Source organism: Crinia signifera, chromosome 1 (assembly GCF_055691185.1).
Source record: "Crinia signifera chromosome 1, ASM5569118v1, whole genome shotgun sequence".
NCBI lineage: Eukaryota > Metazoa > Chordata > Amphibia > Anura > Myobatrachidae > Crinia > Crinia signifera.
In genome coordinates this window covers 383947271-383973310 of record NC_139217.1, presented here as the reverse complement: position 1 = coordinate 383973310, position 26040 = coordinate 383947271, and the positions used below count along the sequence as shown (strand labels likewise).

Genomic DNA, 26040 nt, shown 5'->3' with positions numbered 1-26040 from the left:
GGGTGACAGCTAGCACGCCCAGCAAACAGTTGCTTTCTAAAAATTCTCTGACAAGGTATTTTGTACTACAGAAGACATATCTGCCAGTGAACTAACGTAGCACTAAGGAACATCAGGGCTGAGTGACAGAATGATGGCAGGCCCTGTACTGTGTGTACACAACCTGATCAGACAGTCGCACATAACAGCAATAACCATGTTTAAATCAGAGCATCAACGTTATGTAAGATGCACAGGGTCATATTGCGCCCCCAACTGTCGTCTACGATACATATTGGTGCAATCCCCTGATCATAGGTGTGCGAGTGTTAGGGGTGCACAGGCACCCCCAAATGCTGTGCCCACCCTAGCAATACCAGCAATACCTTTTACCAAAGTCTTTTGCTTTTTAGACCTGTATTCCATTAAAATTAGCACCAATCAATCAATTGTGTGTTTTGCATTGTTAATTGTACTAGACCGTTGTCATATCACTACATACCTGCATAATCCATATATTTTTTTTTACTTATATGCATGTACTGTTATTCAGAGTAATAAGAATATTAAAACTGGAATAGGCCTGAGATTATGTTCTGGCTGAGAGACATTTTATATTTTAGCGAGTACCATTAGATGATGGTAAACATGCATGATTGGCAGTGTTAGACACACCCAATGGGCAATGCTAGACACAACCAATAGGTGGCGCTAAACACACCCCTTTGACGGTGCACCCCCTAATAAAATGGGCTGTGCACGCCTATGCCCCTGATCCTGTGATGGTCACAATGGGGGATTGGGGATGAAATATACATAATTCGATGGTTTGGGGATCGTGGAATTGGGACATTTTAACATGATCCATTTTGCCATTCTGCAGACGGATCGCTGATCGCCCGGTCAGCGGATCGACACTCCCAGCATGTTGGCAGATCACCCACGCTGGTGTTTGGCCACCTTAAAGCGACAGGAGATTGCAGGGTGATAAACAATTGATTTTTTTTTTTACACTAGACTTGCTCGTCGTAGTCAGGTTTAGCGGTGCATAGCGGCTACACCCAACCAAACTTACGGGTAGCGCCACAAAACATTGTTCATATGTGTATCATATCACATTTGTTTTCTGTCAAATGCAGTCATGGCTGTTAGTAACTTTCCAAAACACAGCAATGTTACCTGTGCTGTTTCGGGTCAGTTGTTACTGTGATGAAGGCTGGTGCGTCCTCCATGGCATCAAAGTACTCTGTGTCCTCATCTTCATCACTGGCTTCCCCCTTTACAGCTTGTACATTCCCTGAAACAGCAGATACATACCATCAATGAACACTATACAGTGTGCCAAATGTCTATCAATGGGCCTTATTTTGGTTCATTCTTTCTGACAAAATCCTTCTTAGATGGACAAAACCATGTGCACTGCAGGTGGGGCAGATGTAACATGTGCAGAGAGAATTAGATTTGGGTTAGTAATTTTGTTTCTGTGCAGGGAAAATACTGACTGCTTTATTTTTACACTGCAATATAGATCTCACTTTGAAGTAAAACCCCACCAAAATCTAATTCTCTCTGCACATGTTACATCTGCCCCACCTGCAGTGCACATGGTTTTGCCCATCTAAGAAGGATTTTGTCAGAAAGAATGAACCAAAATAAGGCCCAATATGTCCTTTCTCACAGCTTCTGTAACTAGGCATTGAAGGGGTAAGTCAGTCAACTTTGGCGGGGTGTTCACTCTGATGGGCAGACAGGGGCAGGTTGCTGGGGTTCTTGCCCACAAAAATGACCATAAAAATGCTGCGCTGGCCTGTCATAAAAAGTAATAAAGTGGAGAGACTGCCATGTCACAAGCTTTGTTTGCAAAATGACACTTAGGAGCTGATTGGCTGGCTGTTTATCACTTTCCATTTGATCACCTTTTGAAGCTTGATACACATGGCCCTTAGTATGCTTTAGCCCCTGAACATCCATATACTGTACAATTGTTTCTGATTAATGGAACTGAATGTGTATTTAAAGCATTCCTGCAGAACCAACATTCATAAGAATAAAACCAATTTGTACACTTGTGAGACCCCATACGGAATGCTTATACATTGTTTTAGAAATGGGTTACCTATTTTTGTACACAATAATATATTTTCACAATAGGTTATCCTCCTTTTTATTTTTAATTAAACTGATTTGTTTTAAAGTATTTTTAAAACAATCTGCTCACAAAATCATTTACAAATAACGAATTGTAACTTCAAACATATTCACAAAAGAGTGTAGAAAGTCCTCAAAATAAAGTTACAAGACGACTTATTTCCTTTGGTTCAGCTGTTACAAGTTTTAAGGTTTGTTGCATTCTTCCAATTTGTGAATACAAAGGAGTACAGGAGAATTCTGAATTGTCAATTTAGTACCCCAGGGGCACATACATCTACAATGTTTTGTGGCAATCCCTTGATAGTCGCGTCAGGGGATTGGGGAAAAATAAACCTGATTGAAAAATCCTGATCCTCTGATCCTGGTAAGGATCGGGAAATTTGACATTTATAACATGCTTAATTTGCCTGAGATTCTGATGGATTGCCAATCAGTACATCCTTAGGAGGATTGGCACTTCCAGAAGACCGTAGGATCGCAACGGCTGATTTATGATGTATCAGTGTACTTGCTGATATGAAGCACTATTAACTTTAAGAATCAAAATCTTCAATTTACAGATTCTGATATAAAATATTTGCTCACCGCTTATCAATGACATGTACTCCCAGGCACCAATGAGATGCTTCATGATTATTGCAGTGCACAGAAAACACAATCTGTGACCCAATATAGGGCCTAATTCAGGGTTGACTTTTTTAGGCTACGGAACTGCTAACGTTAAGCTGGGTACACACTAGATGATACATCGTCCGATCCGGCCCGAGTGATATTCGGGGCACATTGTCTAGTGCAGCGGTTCTCAAACTGTGGGTCCTGACCCCAAAGTGGGTCCCGAGCTTCTCATCATGGGGTCGCGACTCCATGTTGCTGACCATCAGGCTGATGACTTTTCTAATCTCAGCCAGTGATTCAAGGAGTCTGAAAGATCTGTTGAATTGTCTGTTATTTTAGCCTCCTCGCATCATTTTGTGCCTCCACAATGCTGCCATGTATGTGCTGTCTGCTGACTACACATGTGATGTGATGACCTTCTGCAGTAACTTGCTGGGGTCCTGTAATTATTTTTATTGTATAATGGGGTCCCAGAGCAAAATAGTTTGAGGAACCCTGGTCTAGTGTGAACCCGCTATGTCACTGGAGATGTGCCGTTGCAGATGCTGTAAGAAACATCTTCCATTGGCCCTGCAGAATGCAGCATTGCTACCACCAGTGCTTCGTCTGCATCGGAAAATGTGTATGTATTTAATGATCTGAGCTCCACCGGCAGGTGATATTGTACAGTGTTTAACAATTGAAGCTGCCACCAAGGAATAAAGAGACCCCAACTGGAGCCATTGCAGCTCATTCGTATTATGCATACACAATAATGGGGAACATCGACTGCTTGAGTAGGTCTATGGCTATGCAGAGTGCATGCAGCAAAAGCGAAGCAGGAGCTGCTCCCAGCTGACAGCATATACACTCCCCGAAAATAGCCATGTCACACGTGCATTATTACCCCCCCCCCCCCCCCCCAATAAAAAGTATCTCCCCGTAAATCAGTCTGGGATTATATCCTCACTGCACCTTGACACCTTGATCTCAGGACAATGCACAGACTGCTGTTAGTCAATTCAATTGGGAAAACATCAGCATGGGGTAGAACTCTGAATTAGGCCCATAGTTGGATTGTTTCACCTATGAAAATGTACAATAAACTATCTCCAGGTTACTGTGTATGTACTATGTATGTACTCCACCATGCCACCCCAAGCACACAACTACTGCACTGTGCAATCTACATATGAAACATCATGGTCCTCTGAAGGGTACAACAGTGCACATGAACTGTGTGGTCTCTTAAGGCCAAATTTCCACGTCTATTACTGGCACACCAATGCCAAAAATATTACAGATTTATTGCCAACAAATGTATACACAAATACACATAACACTATCAGACACAACCAGAGCTTAAACAAGTCCTGGAAAGGTGGTGGAACTAATTTCCCCTGCCACTGCCCCACCCTAAATTAAGCAGAGTTCAGGCCAGAGTTTTGGGCACCACCTGCAAACTACGAAATGTGTGCCCTACCTCCCATACTTTATAAAGGGACAGTGATCTCACAATATTACCTCAAATTCAAATTATGCCACCCAGTAGCACAATCATATTCACATTACACTGAATTTAGTGACCCTGATTCATATTACACCATATAGTAGTGCCCCTTATTCACATTATGACACACGGTAGTGCCCCTTATTCAAGTTACCCTACACAGTAGTACTCCTTGTACATGTATGCCAAACAGTAGTGTCACTTATACATAATGCCTACAGTAGTATTGCTTATACACATAATGCCCACAGCAGTAGTACCCCTTACACCAAATGTCAACAGTAAATGCCCTTTATACACCAATCTATCTCTGTCGAGCAGCATTATCTCCTCTCTTCTTCACTTCAGCGGTGATGACGGCATGATGTCACATACGCTGTGCAATAAGCCTCTCGTACAGGCTTTTCTGTGGGAATTACTCTGCAGAGATGTGGTGGAGGTGGAACTCAGTTCCACCTAATATTTCAGGTGGTGGAACTCAACTGCATCCATTACCCAGCGCAAAGCATTATGTCATAAAGCAGGGAATTTTTTTTTTCTCGGTCTGCTCTTTTTTTTTTTACTCGACTTGGCAAGGTTGCGGCTATTCAATGTGTCAATCACGCGAGTCCCCACCCATCGAGGTTAGCCCATTGGTGCTAGCTGTGGGCGTACAATTGAGATTACATATAAGTTGAACTATAACGGTACCGCGTAACATAGGTGCTGCGCAGTGGACACCAAACTAGAGAAATCACAGCCCGGTACTGAGGAAGGGAAACAGAGCAGCAACGGGACTCAAGCTGTTGGCACAGGGGAGTGTTACGTGGGGCGAGTACCCGGCGAGCCTGTGCTGCACGCAGGACCCGGAAGAAGAAAACCCGGGGATCTGCATCAGGACAACAAGCTAACACGGAGAAGCCTGACTTCCAGTGCTGCACGGTTAGGAACGGACTGCCCCGATGTATAAGGTACTCACGGCGGAAGGTGCACTGCGGGCGGGTCGGGATGTCAGCCCCACGCAACACCCCCCTGTGCCAACAGCTTGAGTCCCGACGCTGCTCTGTTTCCCTTCCTCAGTTCCGGGCAGTGATTAATCTATTTTGGAGTCCACTGCACAGCAACTATGTTACGTGGTACCATTAGAGTTCATTGCATTCAACTTATATGTAATCACAATTGTATTTGCATTTGTTTATAATAGAAGTGCCATTACCAAATAAAAGTGAGTATAAAAACATCATTACGTGCGTACATAACTTCTATATTATTCAGCACACTGACAGCACAGCTTCCCCTATATACTCTACATTGGGGCTAAAGAACACGGGCCAGATTTAAAAAAGAAACAGCCTAAGGACAACACAGCACGCCAACAGATGAAGGCGAGTATCATATGCCCGAGTCCCGGCGAGCAGGGAAAAAAATCCAAAGCATTGAATAGAGTTCCCCAGACCAGATAGCATGCCTGGAATCAAACATTGATGTGATAGCTATGTGTATTGTAGCCATTTTCAGCGATAGTGTTAGGACCTGCAGAAAAGTGGGGTCCTTTGAAGGGGGCTGCAGGCTTAAATGCATTGATCAATTCATGAACCAAATCTCCACTATTTATTATCAGTTAATTTAGTGTGTGCAGAGCCCCTTTCAATGTCTGTTTAAACAATGTGGTCACAAGCTATAGGGCACCCCAAAACTAGGAAAGGTGAGTGCCGATGTTAAGTGTTTATTGTTTATTAGATTAATTTTTTTAATTAGTCTTATTGTGGTCACATTCTCTCATGCACCCTGTTTTTAACTAAGATTCCATAGCTTATGTTAACCATTTCCCTAGATGATTAGTGACAGGTGTGTTGGTAGCTGCTCACCTATAAAAGCAAAGTGTGCTGTGAGCTTCAGACCAGATAGCATGCCTGGAATCAAACATTGATGTGTTAGCTATGTGTATTGTAACCATTTTCAGCGATAGTGTTAGGACCTGCAGAAAAGTGGGGGGGCTGCAGGCTTAAATGCATTGATCAATTCATGAACCAAATCTCCACTATTTATTATCAGTTAATTTAGTGTGTGCAGAGCCCCTACAATGTCTGTTTAAACAATGTGGTCACAACCCATAGGGCACCCCAAAACTAGGAAAGGTGAGTGCCGATGTTAAGTGTATATATTGTTTATTAGATTATTTTTTTTAATTAGTCTTATTGTGGTCACATTCTCTCATGCACCCTGTTTTTAACTAAGATTCCATAGCTTATGTTAACCATTTCCCTAGATGATTAGTGACATGTGTGTTGGTAGCTGCTCACCTATAAAAGCAAAGTGTGCTGTGAGCTTCAGAGCAGATAGCATGCCTGGAATCAAACATTGATGTGATAGCTATGTGTATTGTAGCCATTTTCAGCGATAGTGTTCGGACCTGCAGAAAAGTGGGGTCCCTTGAAGGGGGCTGCAGGCTTAAATGCATTGATCAATTCATGAACCAAATCTCCACTATTTATTATCAGTTAATTTAGTGTGTGCAGAGCCCCTACAATGTCTGTTTAAACAATGTGGTCACAAGCCATAGGGCACCCCAAAACTAGGAAAGGTGAGTGCCGATGTTAAGTGTATATATTGTTTATTAGATTAATTTTTTTTAATTAGTCTTATTGTGGTCACATTCTCTCATGCACCCTGTTTTTAACTAAGATTCCATAGCTTATGTTAACCATTTCCCTAGATGATTAGTGACAGGTGTGTTGGTAGCTGCTCACCTATAAAAGCAAAGTATGCTGTGAGCTTCAGACCAGATAGCATGCCTGGAATAAAACATTGATGTGATAGCTATGTGTATTGTAGCCATTTTCAGCGATAGTGTTAGGACCTGCAGAAAAGTGGGGTCCCTTGAAGGGGGCTGCAGGCTTAAATGCATTGATCAATTCATGAACCAAATCTCCACTATTTATTATAAGTTAATTTAGTGTGTGCAGAGCCCCTACAATGTCTGTTTAAACAATGTGGTCACAAGCCATAGGGCACCCCAAAACTAGGAAAGGTGAGTGCCGATGTTAAGTGTATATATATATATATATATATATATATATATATATATGGAGTATAATAAAAAACTAAGCAATAAAGGCCTAGGATTGATAATATACTATTAAACCGCCCGGGGGTTAACAGTTAGCCAGTGAAGCTGGGCTCTTGTGAGTGATTCCCAGACACAGATGTTTTTAGTCCTTCAATTGGAGTTTAAGCATAGTAGTGCTTGAGGTGAAATTTACTCACATAAAGGCCCTTATTCTGATTGAGTCGGATGGCTGCGTGTTCGGTTGGACGGCCGATGTATTGTGTTTGCGCATGTGCAGAGGCGTTTCTGCGCATGTGCGAACGCCTTGCACGTCCGAACACGGCGTGAATTCCGTGCAGAAATTGATCGGTCGGAACCATCCGAGCAGGGGGTGGAGAGGGGCGTGAGGGGCTGTTTGGGCTTATTACCATATGCGTACGCCCCGTGTTTCATGTGCGTTCCCTTGAAAATGCTGGGCGCACGTATGGTAATGCGGCCGGACATAGCCGGATGTCAGCTGCCCGTCCATATCGCTGCTTTCACACAGAAAAATTAGTCTGGAGCACTCGGGGCTGCCTGACCACTCGATCCATCATTCGATGGTCGGCGACCATCGGAGAATGGGGGAAGTTCCTACAGATGGGGGAGGTGTTCACATGAAACATCCACTCGCGGTCCTATCGTTCGGCATCTTACCACATTCGGACGGTGTGAGCGATCCGCATGGTAGGCGGGGCTAAAAACATTTGGTGGCCATCCGAAATACTCATCCGTCCGAGTCAACTAGAATAAGGGCCAAAGAGTCCTTAAGATGTTCCTGGTGATATGTCATTGAGTGTCAGGAGTACAGATGCGGGTTCCGGTGTCCGCAATTCCTCCGCTTTTAAGCATATGCCGATGGTAAGGCTATTCACCAACACGCTGGCTATGTCTGCCACAGTTTCCACCGGCAGTGCAGTCCCGCTCACCACCATGTGATGCGTGCTGGTAGTCAGGTGGTGTATGTGAGCCGCAGTTCGGCTGGGGACAGCCCAAAAGATGTGAAGCGTCTGCCACTGTATGTTCTGTCGACACAGGAACCGGCCAATTAATGGTGCAAAGATATGGTAGGCAGTGTAATGTAATGTCGACCAGGTTACCACTGTGCAGGAGAGTAGACAGATCCTTTAGTAGAAAAAGTGTTCCACCGCACTCAGGGCGGCTTTATCAATTCAGGATCCTCTTAAGGACTCTTTGTGTGAGTAAATTTCACCTCCAGCACTACTATGCTTTAACTCCAATTGGAGGACTAAAAACAATCACAGTCCCAGAGCCTGTACAATATAGGGACCAGCACATGGACAGTACTGCCATAAGTACTGCACACGTGCAGACCCTGGATTTTATGGACTGCCATGCAGCAGCCCATAGAGGCATCCCAGAGGGAGGGACCACCTCCCAATGGGACTGCCTTTTGTGATTGGCAGGTCGGACTGTGTGCCAGTCACAGTGAAGCCATTGCAGTCTCACAGACAGTCTCACAGACAGAAAAAACAAAAAGACTCACACTAGGTGAGTCAAGCAGCGCTCAAATCAATGAAATAATACCAGAGATTTATAAAGGTATAACAATTTTTACTGTTTCTTTAAAAACACATGTATATCAATACACAAATAAAATCAATTTATAATGACATAATGAATGAAGGGGGGGGAATAAAAGTAAACTGGAATGAATGTAGAAAAAATAATAAATGAATTTTGAACAAAAAAAGTCCCGCCTCAATGGACACAGGAAAGTGGGCTGTGTCGACACTTTTGGACAAACAATTGGTAAGTGCACATTACCGATAATGAATGATGAATCCCATGAATTGTGATGATGCTGGGGGTCCTCACGATATGTGCGGAGATGTTAAATACCGCTGGAGGTTACCGCTTGATATAAACCAGACGTGTTGCAGTTGGAGTAAGAGATGGATGAATAAATCTCAATTAGCAGGATTGTCTGGAGCGATCTCACCCAGATATATTGTAGATGGTGGAATGAGGGAATGGCTTCCGTGCCAGGTAGCAGTCCACACTGGTGTAGATGTTGTTAACCAGGGGTTTGGTGAGCACGGTGTCCGCCAATTAAAGATGCCAATGGGAGTAAGCAGCAATAGTGGTGTCCAAAATTCTGTCGAGAATAACACAGTGGTGTCCAGAGGTGGGGGGCACTGTGTTATTCTCGACAGAATTTTGGACACCACTATTGCTGCTTACTCCCATTGGCATCTTTAATTGGCGGACACCGTGCTCACCAAACCCCTGGTTAACAACATCTACACCAGTGTGGACTGCTACCTGGCACGGAAGCCATTCCCTCATTCCACCATCTACAATATATCTGGGTGAGATCGCTCCAGACAATCCTGCTAATTGAGATTTATTCATCCATCTCTTACTCCAACTGCAACACGTCTGGTTTATATCAAGCGGTAACCTCCAGCGGTATTTAACATCTCCGCACATATCGTGAGGACCCCCCAGCATCATCACAATTCATGGGATTCATCATTCATTATCGGTAATGTGCACTTACCAATTGTTTGTCCAAAAGTGTCGACACAGCCCACTTTCCTGTGTCCATTGAGGCGGGACTTTTTTTGTTCAAAATTCATTTATTATTTTTTCTACATTCATTCCAGTTTACTTTTATTCCCCCCCCTTCATTCATTATGTCATTATAAATTGATTTTATTTGTGTATTGATATACATGTGTTTTTAAAGAAACAGTAAAAATTGTTATACCTTTATAAATCTCTGGTATTATTTCATTGATTTGAGCGCTGCTTGACTCACCTAGTGTGAGTCTTTTTGTTTTTTCTGTATTTCCGAGTGGGGAGTGACTACCCCCACAACCAAGCAGCTGCTCTACTCAGAGACTCAGCTCACTGCAGGGCGCCTGATTATCCCAAGTGGATAACACTTTTTCTTCCCCCAGTCTCACAGACAGTGCAGTCTCACCCATACGTAAAAACCGTCACTGGAGATTGTGAACGTGGCACCTAGAAGCGTGGGTGTGTACTGCTACATCTGAGAGGAATCTTTTAAAATTAAATAGCTAAATGTCGATGAGCCCCAAAGCAGTTAGTAAGAGTTACTATACTTGCTAAAGTGCTGGGAAATGGTGCTGATGACTCAATGTAAATGTATCTAGCTCTCATTCCTGTTTTTCCCAAAATGTAACAGTGTAATGTCGGCTATGTGAAATGAGGGAGATTACTAGACTAATGAGGGAGAGAGGGAGATTGCTGTTATTTCAGGGAGTCTCCTGCAGAATGCACGAGGGTAGGCAACTATGGTTGGTACTTGAGCTCTCACAAATGTGACACTTTCAAAGCTTTAATACCCCTAATACACACATTTGCTATATGTGGGAGGGTGCAAAACGGGACACATTTTAAAACTTAAAAAGTAGTATTTTTTCAAATCAAGCAATATTTTCATCACATTACCAAAGACAAAATGTAAGCCTCCTATTTCTTAATCTATACGATAACCGGAACTAAACATTTTATTCCAATAAGTACTTTGAGACCGTAATTTATCTTGACCAATATTGTATAAGCTACCACCTATTTATATTCCATATGACTGACTGACTGACTGACTGAATGATCGATTAATTGGTGCTAAAATTAGTAGCATCTCATATACAACAACCAGACACATTCTACAAATGAGAGCTTTTTAAAATGACCGGATAACTGTTATGCTAAGCATTCTCCCAAGTCATCTGCAGAGATTCTAAACCTACCACATGGTACATCTATCTGACAGATTGAGTATCTGCAAAAAGCAGATGCCACAGACATGACATCAGGATTATTCCAGTCCTGTCACAATATAAGTCTCTGTAGTATTGCTCCTAAAGCACTGCACAGTTCACATGCGCCCAAACATTTCTTGATTAAACTCTACATTAGTTTTCAATTGTCGGTGGAAAAGAACTTGGCTCTAGGCAATTTCTGTCAGTTATGTTGCTACAGATTCAGTTTCATCTCATTTTAAATCAAATATTTAATTGTTGCTTAAAATATCCTCCTTTCCTTCCTCATTATCACGGTCATAAATTGCTATCACAATCCTGATATATAGGCACATTTAATAAATTGTTTTTTTTTTTCATAATAAATGTCTTTGAAAACAGTCATAATGCAAACAAATGGAAAGATCATTTCAATTCTGTTCAGATTTAAAGCTTTTATTGAAGATTTGGAATAAAAGGATCTCCAAGTCAAAATTTGACTGAAAGCATTAGATTCTAATGGATAAGCTAAGAATTTGTTTACAAATCATACAATTCTGTATTTCAATCGACAAACATACTGTAGGAACTCACCCATTATTGGTTGACAAATTCAAAAACTCAGTGTCACTGTTAAAACTATCATTTGTGCCAGTAGATAATCCAGGAAGAATGAAAAAAAAAATCACATCAGCTGAAAACTGCAGAGCCACAAAAGCCAGTGTCAGCTACCCGGTAAACAACAACTTTGCAAAGTGATTTAGCATGCAGGAGACGAGAGGTTCAATTTTAGTCCTGGTTTCGGAGTGTAAAAATAATATCAGCAGCTATTCCTGCACATAGTGTACATGCAGGAACAGTTGGGCATCTTGGACCTGTGTGACTGCTACAATATGAACCTTAATGAGTACAGCATTAGGGTTGGCATGGAAATGTATGGTTTTCCATTATATAGATAGTGTGCAGAACTACGTTATCATTTATGAACACATTTCACAACATTCTGTAAGAAAAGGGTTAAGTCTCCCAAAGTCAAAATTCAGATTTCATGCACAAAACTATTACACATATCGTAACAAGTTCTCTTCAGGCTATGTGCATCAGGTGTATCTGAAACGTAAAGGCATTTTGTGTTTAGACTAAAGGCCCCCATGCATTAGTCTGACTTGTCTGAAAAGTAAATTGGACCCGATTTCCCTTGAACTCCCACAGCAATTGATTTGCAATTTTTTACAAGCGACTTATTGCATGAAAAAGGACTCCCTGGGAGCTGCCGGAGGAGTTCAAGGGAATTGGATGTGATAGTTTGCAGGTGCTAAAAAACACCATCGATGCACAGCTGATGGGTCAGATTCCGATTTATCCCATGGGCTGTGGTTCAGACCTCTGATGGGAATGTGTATTGGATCCGATCAGACGTCTGCTACAGATGGAGCCATCCTCAACTAGCCGTCTCTGCTCACCAGGATTTACTATTATCTATTGTTCTCAGCTGCAATACAATACATAGAACAATACATCAGGGGATTAGCAGGGGATTAAGCCCGACAGCTCTGGCTCACTTAGTCCTATTAAAGGGATAGATGAGGATGTATTTGGCGACTTTTCACCTGATTTCTCGGACCAATCCTTTGGAAATGGGTGAAAATAGGCCAAATCAGACTAGTCTATCGGAGCCTTTAGACTTGGGTCCGATCCCCAAGATATCTCATTATAATATGCAAGTATTCCAAAAAATTGAAAATCCAAAATACTTCTTGTCCCAAGATTTATTATTGAGCTATAGAATTCACTCTGTGTGACAGTCCAAGGGCAGACTATAAAGGCAAGGGCCATATCCTATCAGCTGAGGTAAATTACTGCAGCTAATGGAACCTCCAGGGGCTATTCTATTAGCCACGTAAGACAGCACTTATCGGGGACTCCCCAATAACCAGCACCAGGAGACCTGTTTTTCCACCAATAAAACATGGGTTCAGGAACTTATTCCTTATCCCACATTCCAGTTTGTTATCGCCCAATAACAAGTAATTTACCACACAAAAAATAACTAGCTATAATTGGATAGACCATTTCCACCATGTGGAAAATTTGGTGGCAATTGGCCTGAATGTCCAGGACAGCCAGCAGATTTACTGGCTTTGCATTGTAAAGGATTGCAGTTTTAAAAAATGGGCACAGTCCAATACCCCCAGCTTTCGCAGGCTGCTACCTTATATAGCAACCACTATATATTCCAACCACTTCCCACCAGTGTTTCTGCAGAGACTGTAACTTGCTGTTTCAGTGCACATGCTACATAGAAAACTACACTTGAAGACCGGTACACAGTACTAGTATAAATGCGCAAATCCATAGGAATCAATGGAGTGATTGCTAGCTGCGAATAGTTGCAGCCCAACATGCCATGCAGCATGAAGAACATACATTCTGCAGAAGAAGTGTTTAGGCAAGATTGCTAGTAAAATAAATAGCGGTAGTAAATGTATTACCTACCTCAAGTCAACCTATTGTTATGTATTCTCTCACTTATTACTCTCGAACTTGCTCGGGTAGTCTGAACGAAATGACCTTGTTCTTAATAGTCCATCACTACTGATTCCTCACAGCTACTGATAACTCACAGCACCACACACATTCATTAGAACTGAAGACATTTAGGACCAGTTGTGATCCTGAGCGAATATAATTTTCATTGACAGCAAACTTCCTGTCAGCACACAGTATATACAGAGGGACACTGCAGTCAGCCTCTTAAGGCTTAAAAAGTGAACAATAACTTGCATTTAGCTGAACAACCATTAAAAATCAATTGCACATACATCTTAATGGGATATTAAGGATGGGCACACATAGAATGGTCCTGTCACAAGTCTACAAGTCAAGCAAAAGGGTACATTTCCATTTTTGCCACCATTATTTATTTATTTTTTTACAGTTTCTTATATAGCGCACACATATTCCGCAGCGCTTTACAGAGTATAGTTGAACATTCACATCAGTCCCTGCCCCAGTGGAGCTTACAATCTATATTCCCTACCACATGTACATGCACACACAGACATTCTAGGGTTAATTTTGTTGGAAGCCAATTGACCTACCAGTATATTTTTGGATTGTGGGAGGAAACCAGAGAATAGTATGGAATAATTTAATTGACATATAAGTCAATTAAATTATTCCATACTATTCTCTGTGCAGGAATACCATTTTAGAGTTGGGTTTATCAGTAATCTATGAAGTGAAATTATTGGCTAATGCCTTTATTGCATCCCTATTTGGGATAATCTTTATTGAGATATTGTATACTGTAATTTTATATGTATTTTTATTGTTTTTCTTTTTAAATATAATAAATCTTTATACGAATCTTTTGAAATAATTGTTCAGATGTGTGGCGCTCTCTTTTGAGTTAGACATATTTCAGTATATGTGTATATATACACAAAGCAAATTGATTTTCATCTCCAAATTAAACTTTCTATCATTATATAGCGCTTCGTACTACCTATATAGACTCATGTGGACCATAGCAGATTGGACATTAGAATGGCCACAACTGGCTTTGTGTTCCTGTCATTCCTCCAAAAGAATGACCTGGGAAAAACTGAGGTTATAGCTTTTAAGCCATAAGCCACTCAACCACTGATATTGCATAACCATTTTTAATGCTAGTAAATACACAATTGAATACATGCCAAATACAAATGACTGTGAAACACATCTGCTGCTTGCAAATGGAGCTTACTGTAAACTGTGCCAATGTGTTTTTGTTCTGTAAACCTGGAAGCACTACCACGTTTGGCAATAAAATTATTGCTTGCATGTACTAACTTTAAAAACACTAGTAATAAATGTAATAAAAGCTAAACCGAGGATAGAGGACTTTTCCTGCTTTTACCAATAGAAAAAAACAACACACAATGGGCGGTATTCAATGAGCCTGATTCGCCATGTTTTTATGGCGAATTTGTGCTGTTTGGCGAATTTTGGACTAAAACGGTGAATCACCCTATTTAATGACCACATGGCGAATACATTTGAAGGTTTTTTTCGCCATGATTCACCGAGTAGCAATCGCTATCTTTTTATGGAGAAGTGGAATGTGAACTTTTAAAATAAAGTGTTTTGTTTTTTACATTTGGTGTAAAAAAATCAGGAATTGTATTCTGAGGAGGGGCATGCTACTTTTATTCATTTATATATATTTTTTTTTTTACACAGCAGCCAGTAGGGGGCGCCGGAGCCGAGCCGCTCATTACATATTCATATATTCACTGCACCCGATCGTTACGATCGGGTGTAGTGAATATACGGTCCCCTGCTGGCACCCCCGGGGGGCAGCCTGTGCTGCCTGGCACCCGGGGAGCCCACCTCCCCCCCACAAACGTTCTGGGGCAGGCAGAGAGACTTCCATCTCTCTGCCTGCCACCGTCCTCCGGTTCCCTGCGGCATTCGCCGCAGGAGCTCATATTCGCCGGTCAGGGGCTCGCTGCCCCTGACTCGTTGAATACCGCAGCGAATCCAAAAAAGGATTCGCTGCACCTCGCAGGTATTCTCATTGAATACCACCCAATATATCAGAAATGAACACTGATGATTCCTGATCTCTGGGAGGATCACCTACCTTTTGCAGTGTTGGGAACTCCTGTAGGGTTAGAGGATAGGCCAGGTGTTCCTCGGCAGGCTCGTTCCAAGCTGTTGTGTTGTTTTGCTAGTTGCTCAATGGTCTCTTCCAAGCGGACTCTTTGCTCACGTTCATACTGCAAAGCACGGTGCCATTTCCGACTATGAGTATCTGCTAAGTCCAAGAAGTCGCGGCAAGCCTTAATAAAATAGAGAAACGAAGAGGTAACCAATTTGTTAGAAAAACTTTAAAAACTTTAATCTATTCCAATACAGATTGAGTATCCATTATTCAAAAATCCATTATCCAAATTATTCTGAAACCATAGTCATCAAAATGTTTTTTTGTTTTTTTTTCTTAAAACCTACTGGGTACATCTGTAACTGGCACATGTGCAAGAAAATGATTGCTTAGCATTCAAATTTAGTGTCTGAGATAGAATAAGGTCCAAAGTTTGTGTACTATTTCACACGCAATGTTGCAAATTTCAGCTCATTGCATCAGGTTACCCATGTAACTGTCCAACTCTGCACCCTGTAAGTGCCCCCCTGCACAATGTAACCTTTCCCCTGCAGCTGAGGATGGGGGGTTAGGTTTAGGCAATATTGGGGGCACTTAGGGTTAGCCTGAGTTGGGGGGGGGTGGGGGGCTGAGGTTAGGCTGCAGGCAGGTGGTTTAGGTGTCGGGTTGCAGTTGTCAGGTTCAGGCAGCAGTAAGGGAGGGTTGCTATGGAGCCCCTGTCAGCATTTCTGGAATTTGGGATGTTGGGGTTGGTCTTTTGACCACCGGCATTTTAAAGGCTGGAATATTGTATGTATCCCATGTAGATAAATAGATATATGCATACACACATGTTCTCCTCACAGTTCATTTGGTGGGCTGTCCCAACAGCAAAATGACCCTACTGCCTGGAACTTCGATGCAGTTTCATGTGCAGCACTATCCATACCCACCCTGGTGGAGATCTGAGATGAGGGGCCCCTTAAACAATTTTGCTATGGGGCCCACAAAGTTCTAGTTACTTCCCTGTCTGGTCCCGAGCATTTGGATAAGAGATACTCAACCTGTATAATACATTAAATAATGCACTCATTACTGATATAGACTAGGCTACTGGAAGGATATGTTAGTACACAACAACGCTAGCATCAAGAAAACAGTCCATACAGATTATTACAGGAGATTACAAAGGAAGAATGTCATGTGTATTACAATATAAGTGAACTTAAAAAGAAAACCATACCACAAATCACTACAATAAGAAATGACGGTACTTATGTAGTATCTGGGCGCCCGATTTTGTGATTGTATGCCTTAACTTAAGGCATACAATCAGATGCGATTCGACGCGATTTTTGGCAAAATCGAATCGCATCCGATATCGCATGCAATGCGATTTTGCATAGGATTCAATGTTAACAAGGTCCTGTTCATTTCTCCACTATCCAAGTGGGCATAGAGTTCATTATATATAGCGTGGCGAGCGCAGCGAGCCCAAAGTGTGGCGACCGCAGCGAGCCCCTCGAGGGGACGTGGAAAACATTTTAAGTAATCCGCGGCCACTCGCCACGCTTTATAAAATCAACTCTATGCCCACTTGGATAGTGGGGAAATGAACAGGACTATGTTAACATTGAATCCTATGGAAAATCGCATCGGATCGCATGCGATATCGGATGCGATTTTTCCGACCCGATTTTAAAATCGGGCGCCCAGATACTACATAAGTACCGAAATGACAATTACGTGAGAATAAAGGGGCATTGTGTACAGTGTGAGGTGGCTGACGTTACACTGACTGGTTTTCAGTTCAAATCCTCAAGAATCACCAACGGGTCATGTTTTCTGAATTTATGTAATCATGTACAGCTTAGTTAATTTTATTTTCTGGGTCAGTTATACTTCCGGTTTCCACAGACAAATCCTGAAAACATGACCTGATGGTGATACTTGAGTTTTGGACTTAAAATTTCATTTCTGCTGTATATTTCATTGCAAATATTTTGAAAATATTTTGAAACAGATACATGTAATAGTATCCATAAAGTATTTCTAAAACCTGCAATATCACATCACATTTTTTTTACTGACTTATTTTTATTTGTAGTAAACCCTCTTTATCTCTTCTTTGGAAGGTTTCTCTGTAGTGGCAGACTTCTATGGCACAGACTCTCAGCTGTACTGCATCCGAGTCAGAAGAACCCTCCATTGATATACATGACAGTAGGTGAAGAGGAGCTAGGGATTGCACGGTGAATGAGCTATATAACAGGAAACTTCAAAGCCTCGCTCTGGTCACCAGACCATATATATCATAAGACTGTGGTTGCCATGGTACTCACAAGCCACTGAGCAAATTGTAAGTAATTAAAAACAGTACGAAAATAGTACTATACATTTGCTTACAGCTGGCAACAAACACACACACACAGTGATTAACAAGGTATTGCTATTCTTCCAAACACGGCAACAAAATTGTGATTAGGTGTCATACAACACAGCTATTTATAGTCAGTAAAAATTGCAAATGCAGAACATGTTCAGGGATGATGTCAGCGTACATTAGACAAAGTGACTGCAGACACAATGGGCCTTTCAAACCCACAGCATAGGACTTGGATACAAAAAGATTAGAAGGCCTCCACATAAAACCTCTTTACAAACCACATGTGATTTCCTGCTGAAATAGACCTGAAAGAGGAATAAATATATCTACATTACAAAAGGATATCTCTAGGAGCAGGGACACAGTGCAATAGGAGCAGTAAATGACCAATAAGAATCCCCAGTTTTTTTCTTTCCAAATAATGGATGCAATGCTGTTCCAGTATTATTAACAATGGAATCCAAGGTTACAAGACAAATAACATTATTGATTTTGAGTTTGTTAAAATGAAAATGACCATGTTAATTGTTATATAAAATAAGGAAGTATTCCGAAGGCTATTTCAGTTTATCATTAACGATATCGTTTGATGTATATGCACTAAATTGTTTTTTTTTCCCCAGGCGTTTTAGGCAGTTCATGGGAAATCGTTAACGAGCTTGCATTGTTTGCACGGGTATGGGTCAGTGTCGATGTTAATTAGGTCGACAGTCAATAGGTTGACCACTATTGTTTGAAAGGCAAAAGGTTGACATGTTTAAAATGTCAACAAGCAATAGGTTGGTATGAAAAATGTCAACATGAGTTTTTCATGTTTTTTCTCTATGTCGACATAGACTCTGTATAAGTGCACCGCGTCCCGTCGTTTCACTCACCATGCTTCGGGCATGGTGCCTCGCTACACTGTGCACACTATTATATTCTCCCTCTATGTCCCCGTGGAGGGTTAAGTATGAAAAACCGACCTCAAACCTATGTTGGCGGTGTGGTAGTGAGCCAGGCACGCTTTTACACATATGGTGGGAATGTAGCCTCATCAAACCCTTCTGGAAATTAGTAATTCACACTGCCAATATTATCCTACAGGATAACCTCCCCTTAAGTGCCAGCTTTTGGCTACTCAACCTTATCCGTAGGCCCTTTTCAACATATAAAAACACTCTACTGCGTCATCTGATTAGTGCATCCAAAGCAGTGATCCCGGTTCACTGGAAATCTAGCTCACCTCCATCCATACAAGAGTGGTGTAATCGACTAGATCACTACATGATCATGGACGATCTCACTTCCTCATTAGACTCTAAACGCACTGCCTTTACCACAACTTGGTTGCCTTGGTTGACCTTCAAGGAATCAGAACAGTATAAAGCTTTAGTCTAAAGCACTTCTTATACCTGCTCTATATATTTTACTACTCCCATATGATTAAATTCCCAGGGGGACACAGCCCCTACTTCTTCTCTTCTCCCTTCTATGCCTTTCTAGTTGTTTTCTCTCCTCAGCTGTCATTGTTTTTTCCTGTCTGACACCCTTTACGCCATTCTGGTGTACACTTCGATTTATGTGTTAGAGTGTGCAAGTTCTACTTATGCAAATGATACTTACAGAAAGTTGTTAAATGTATATCTATCCCAATGCAAATTCTGTTCCTTTAATAGCTATACACATAAAGTTCTCAATTTATGTTACTTCCTTTTAAAACTCAATAAAAATCTATTTGCAAAAAAAAAAAAAAGTATGAAAAACCACCTTTTTTTGTCAAGAAAACATGAAAAACTCATGTTGAACCATTGCTTAATTAGGTCGACCTTTTGACCATGTTGACCTAATGAATGTCAACCTATTTCATGAAGAAAAAAAACTGGAGTGCTTGTGTAATTAAATAAAGGAATATAAATACATTTAAAATGAAGACCGTGCTTGCCTGTTAGGGAAAAAAAGGTTTGGGTTATTAGGTAATGTTTACAGCCCTTTCATTGAGGTTTTGTTGGTGGGGGAGCGATGTGCAGAGCAGCACTGGGGATCATGCACTGTGGAGCAGCAAACCTACACTTTCTCTACAAAACCCTGATGATACATAATGTAAACACTATAAAAACTAGGTACTTCTGTAGTTTCACGGCGCCAGCATGGCGCCGTGCTACTTCCGGGTTCTACGCTCGCCACGAAATATGTCAAAAAAAGTAACTTAACTCCATGCCAACATGGATAGTTCATACCCCCACTATCCATGTTGGCATGGAGTTGATTTTAAATAGCGTGGCGAGCGTAGCGAGCCCCACTGGCGCCGTGAAACTATAGAAGTACCAAAAACTATACAAATTTTTTTTCATCATCTGGCAGGTGCAGTACTTGCTCTTTGCCTCTAGAAGTGCTGTATTCCATTACTGTGCAGTGTGCACTAGAAAGCAATATGGCGGTATCACACATTCTTTGCCCATGGACAGTAGCACGCAAAAGCTATCAATTGGCTTACATGGCAGAGAGAAATCTGATTCTATATTTAAGACACAGAAATAGAACAGCTTCCTCCCAGCAATACAGACAATAAGTGATGCAATTTGTAAACATGAGCTCCATGAGGGATTCAGATTTACTTGCCTAAAAACATTCATATCTCAACGAACAAATGAAAAATGACAAAACCTTAGTACTGTATAAAGATGCTCAGTTTCTAGTGCAGTATAAGAGGAAAGAAAACATCAAGGTTGGTTCTATAAAGGAAAGTGTATCAATTCAACAATCTAAATCTAAATTAGTTTTCCACTGAGGGATCAGGGAGGTTACAGTTATTTCAAAGGGAAAATATATCAAATGTACTATGAGATTGTTTTGCCTGAAAATGTATTAATTTTTAGTGTATCATTCACAAAAGCAAAGTGATAATGCATATACACTTATGATTCTCTGTAAGCTACCGTGTTTCCCCGATAATAAGCCCTACCCCGAAAATAAGCCCTACCCTGGCTTTTGATGACTGGTCCAAAATAAGCCCTACCCCGAAAATAAGCCCTATCAAAATTCACATTACCCGAGTGCGTTCACCAACTTCAATACCCTCAGGTCCACTCTAACCCCCGCTAACCCCCTTCACCGCCGCTTGAGGGATGCTGTACAGTACAATGCTGTTCTGCCGTCGAATACCCCAGCTCCAGGTCCCAGGGATGCATCGCGCCCTGCGCATGATGTCACTGCGCTCATCACGCGGCTTCTGTACATGGCGGGAGCGGATAGCAGCGGTGCCGGTGGAAAGCAAGAAGAACAACTGGAACTGGAAGAAGGTTGTAGGTGAGGAGCAGGGCCGGGGGCATGGTGCTGTAACTGGGGGCTGTGAAAGCAGGACTGGGGGCATGGTGCTGTAACTGGGGGCTGTGAAAGCAGGACTGGCGGCATGGTGCTGTAACTGGGGGCTGTGAAAGCAGGACTGGCGGCATGGTGCTGTAACTGGGGGCTGTGAAAGCAGGACTGGGGGCATGGTGCTGTAACTGGGGGCTGTGAAAGCAGGACTGGGGGCATGGTGCTGTGAAAGAAAGACTGGGGGCATGGTGGCTATAAAAGCAGGACTGGGGGCATGGTGGGCATGTTAATTAAGATAAGCCCTACCCCGAAAATAAGCCCTAGGGTGTTTTTTGTTACAAAAAAAAAAATAAGACAGTGTCTTATTATCGGGGAAACACGGTAATTTAGGTGTGGTATAAGACCCCGACAGGCATTAGCCCGGCATTGGGAACCCAACTGCCCGGACTCCGACAGCAGAGGGAGCGCAACGAAGCACCTGCGGGCACGGTGGCCGTCGGTATTCCAAGTGTCGGGGTTTTAACAGTCGGGATTCCGACGTCAGTGTAATGACTGTTGGAATCCCGACTGTCAGCCATCAGGCACCCGGCTTATTTTGACCATTTAGTGAGAAATGCCAAATTCATGAGTTCATTATAGTGTGAAAAAAAAAGAATAAAAAGATATGCATAAACGGCTGTGGATTGTCGAGATACGACCGTGATCTCAACAATCTAAGAGCGTCCTCTGCAAAAAGGGCCTGTTCTGCCGAGATGCTTCTTCAATGATGTTGGGAATTACAGCATTTCAAGAGTGTATCATGACTACACAACATCAGGTAAGATGTCCGGCATGAAACAACCCTGTATCCAGCTGAAAACTATGGGTGATAGTGGACGGCATCATCTAGCACAAATCTGAACATATAACCAGCATGAAACAGTATGGCAGATACCAGCAATATTTTATTCTGGAGCCACAAGTATCATCAATATTTGATATTACATCAGAATCCTGAACACCACCACTGGGTGATTACTCTGTTATGGTGTGGTGCTGAATTAATTACCAATATGTTCTAAATTCAAGAGTATATTCATACAATACGCAATAGATCTAACTTTACTCAATAGAAAGTTTTCATAGATATTAATTCATCAATATTAAAAAGCCAATATACAGGTTGAGTTTTTTGAATATTTTTTTGCAGCCATACTTACCTGTCCCCTGATGGTCCCCAGGCGTCCCTCGGCGTCCGCGCAGTCCCCGGGCGTCCACAGCAGGCCTCCGGCATCTTCTCCTGGTCTCCAGCGGTCCCAGGAATGCATTGCGCGAGTGTGCGCGCGCACCGGTGACGTCACCGGCGCGCGCGCGCACACTCGCGCAATGCATTCCTGGGACCGCTGGAGACCCTGGAGAAGATGCCGGAGGCCTGCTGTGGACGCCCGGGGACTTGGTAAGTATGAAAAGAGGGTTAGGGGGTTAAAAAAATTTTTTTCCAAATGATTCCAAAAACCACGGTTTTTGGAATAATTTGGATAAGGGATGTCCGGATACCGGATACTCAACCTGTATTAGTATTATACATTATTTCCAAGAGAAATAGTTTGAATGTTTAAACACAAATAGTATAATGGCGTCAATCACAAGTTATTAAAATTCTAACATTATACAGCATCAGATAGATAAATACAATTAGGCATATCGTAATAAATGACATTACTTCAGCGGACATCGAATTCACCAAAATTGCCAAGCTTGAATGCATGGATCTATTGCAACTAAGGAATAGTTCCTAAGGAACCAGGAAGACTTCAGGTAGATGCACCAATCTTCAAAAAGTGATACAGTACTGAGGGCGGGATGTACTAAAGGGAAAATGCGGTAAACCGGGGGTTTTACCGCATTTTCCTATTTACCATTACCCATCTGCCCCATTTTCACCTATGGGCTTCTATCGCCGCCCGACGTCCGCGCGCCCCCCCTCCCGTCCTCCTTTGATCTCCTCCTCCCCCAGCAGGTGTCACAGCCGGGAGGACATCCGGCTGCAGGGGGGAGGAGGAGACGCAGGGGGACACTGGGAGCCGCCGGGATGTGACGGAGACCCCCGCAGACCACATCACAGGTATCGTGGGGGTCTCCGCCACCGCACCCCGATGCTAGCCGCATATGTTAGTGCGGCGATGTATATTAATACATCCCACCCGGAGTTATACACCACCAGCCAATCAGCTCCTAAATTTCATGCTACAGGCTGGGCTTGAAAAAATTGATAGTTAGAATCTGATTGGCTGGTGGTTTATCACTCTCCACTTTATCACTTTTGAAGCTTGGTGCAACTGGCCCTATATCTCTGCAGTACCTTCACAGTTGCATTGTTTTATCAAAAATAAGGTACTTGAACACTAACATTTCATTGCCAGTGACCCAGTTTTGTCTGCCACTTTCAGTGAACCTCCCAAGTTTGCTTATCAAAGAGGTCCCAATTTCAAGAATATGCTAATGGGATTGACCTATCCTGCAAACCCCAGACCACACTAAATTATTTTTTGGAAATGGATATAACTATTTATAGCACTGCTTTGTCCTACCTGCATTGCTGAAACCTACAGACTAATTTACAGGGTAACTACACAAACGCCTTAAGGTGGCCATACATCAGAAAGATATTGTACCCAATCATACAATCTCAACTGATTGTAAGATGGATTGTATGCAGATTGTGTGCACATCTTATGTACATAATCATACAATCAATCAGCAGATGGATTGTATGACTGATTGTAAGATGGATTGTATGCAGATTGTGTGCACATCTTGTGTACACAACCATGCAGTAGATGGATTGTATGATTGATTGTATGATCGATTGTGTGTAGATTGTGTGTCCAAAAACCACCAAGGACTGCCGGGGATTTCAAGGGAAATTGTACACAATCATGAGCGCAATCGATCTTAAGATCGATCTTTCTGATGTATGGCCAGCTTTAGGCATTCCTAAACACTTCCCATACGCACTATTATGTTACAGTTTTTACAGATCATGCAATTAAAATATTAACATTTTGTCATTACAGGGCTGTATGGTTATTTGCTTCTGACATTTAAACGAAAGGTTTCTACGGAAGTGAAATCGTCAGTGACAGAATTATTTTGTTTAACAAGAATTACCTGCAGGGTTCCTCATTTCCTTCCCATCTCTCATATAATCCCGCTGATCTACAATTTCTTGATTTAATCTGAAATTCTATTAGCTGATATTTTACTAACGAGAACATTTAACTCCTGGCTCAAAATCTTTAACCTTGGTTATACAATAAAAAAAATAATGAGGAGATTAATGTTCTATCTGTAGTTACGTAACTAATACTAGTAATAAATAGAAGAAACTCTCTGGAACAAACACATTTTAAATCTTATTACGCAGCACTAGAGAGGATAAAAGAGGCACTAATTCCTTTAAATAGGATCATGTAACATTTCAAAGAGCCCAATTATTAATGGTTTTTACATAGTCAGTAAGATAATTATTGGAAAGGACAGCAGAAGTACACAGGGTGTAACCAATACAGGGCAGGCAGATAAGGAGGGGCCAGCAGCGTCAGACCATCCTCCACATCCTCAAAGGTTACCATGTCGACACTGATCGACACTGATGAAATGTGGACATGGTTATTAATTCGACAATGTCCTCTTGAGGTAAGTTCAAAAGGTGCATACATACACGGTGAGATTTTAGCTATGTATGATTTCTACTATGCGATTTCCCTTGAACTACCCAGAGCCATGAACCATACAATTTTGACTATATTTACTTACACATACTTTTGACTATGGCCGTTTTTAACTATACTAGACCACTTTTCTTCCAATTTTGACTATACTGTATAGTCAAAAGTAGAAGCTCAAATTGCGCTGTGTGTATGCACCTTAACCCTAATCATGATGTAGATATTTCACATGTCAACATTTTACAGGTGTTGATATTTTTCATTGCGACGGTTGATATTCTGGTTTTTAAATGATGAAAGTAGACATAGGTGACCTCCAACTATGTGACTGCATAGCCTCCAAAGGGGATGCGGTCATTTGGTCTACAGCATGATGGTCGACAGTCATTAGGTCGACATCATTTTGTCGACATGGGACTGACATTCAGGTAAAAATACAGTGAAAAACCCCATGTCGACCTTTTGACTGTTGACCTAGACGTTGTCGAACTTATGACCTGTCGAACTAACGACCTTTCAACCTAAAACTATGTCGACCGAGAACCATGTCGACATTTTCCCATGTCGACCTAATGGTGTCGACCTAATGGCTGTCGACCATCATGCTGTAGACCAAATGATCCCAACCCCCTCCAAAGTACTTACTCCGACCATAATAGAGCAAAAAAGGAGGGGCATTTCCAATCCAGACTGAGCATGCTCAAAATAGCATAGGAAGGATACAGCGGATCAATAGGCCGTTATCCTTTACTATGGAGACGGCGATGTATTGTTCAACCCCATGTCTACAATAAACTGGTATTAACAGTTGTCTATATCCCTGCCAATTTTCTACATGCCCCTATGAAATGCAAGGGAAAAGTGACAATGTTTGGGCTCCTGAAGTGACATCATTCAAACTGAATTCTTCCATTATGTCTCTTGCTAGAGAGTTTTCCAGTCATTCCTGGACTTATTTTTCATGTAGAAGCTAATGTATGGTGAC

At 41.9% G+C, this 26040-nt stretch overlaps 1 protein-coding gene across 6 annotated transcripts in view; it reads right to left on the bottom strand.

The window, feature by feature from the left end:
* Positions 1 to 26040, bottom strand: part of OSBP2 (oxysterol binding protein 2) — a 226680-nt gene that overhangs the window by 49161 nt on the left and 151479 nt on the right. For all 6 annotated transcript variants that reach the window (XM_083151498.1, XM_083151502.1, XM_083151503.1 and 3 more), the window contains 2 exons: positions 15663 to 15861; positions 1159 to 1276 (listed from right to left, as the gene is read on the bottom strand). In XM_083151498.1, the coding sequence (XP_083007624.1) occupies positions 1159 to 1276; positions 15663 to 15861 (317 nt within the window). The remainder of the gene's footprint in view (positions 1 to 1158; positions 1277 to 15662; positions 15862 to 26040) is intronic.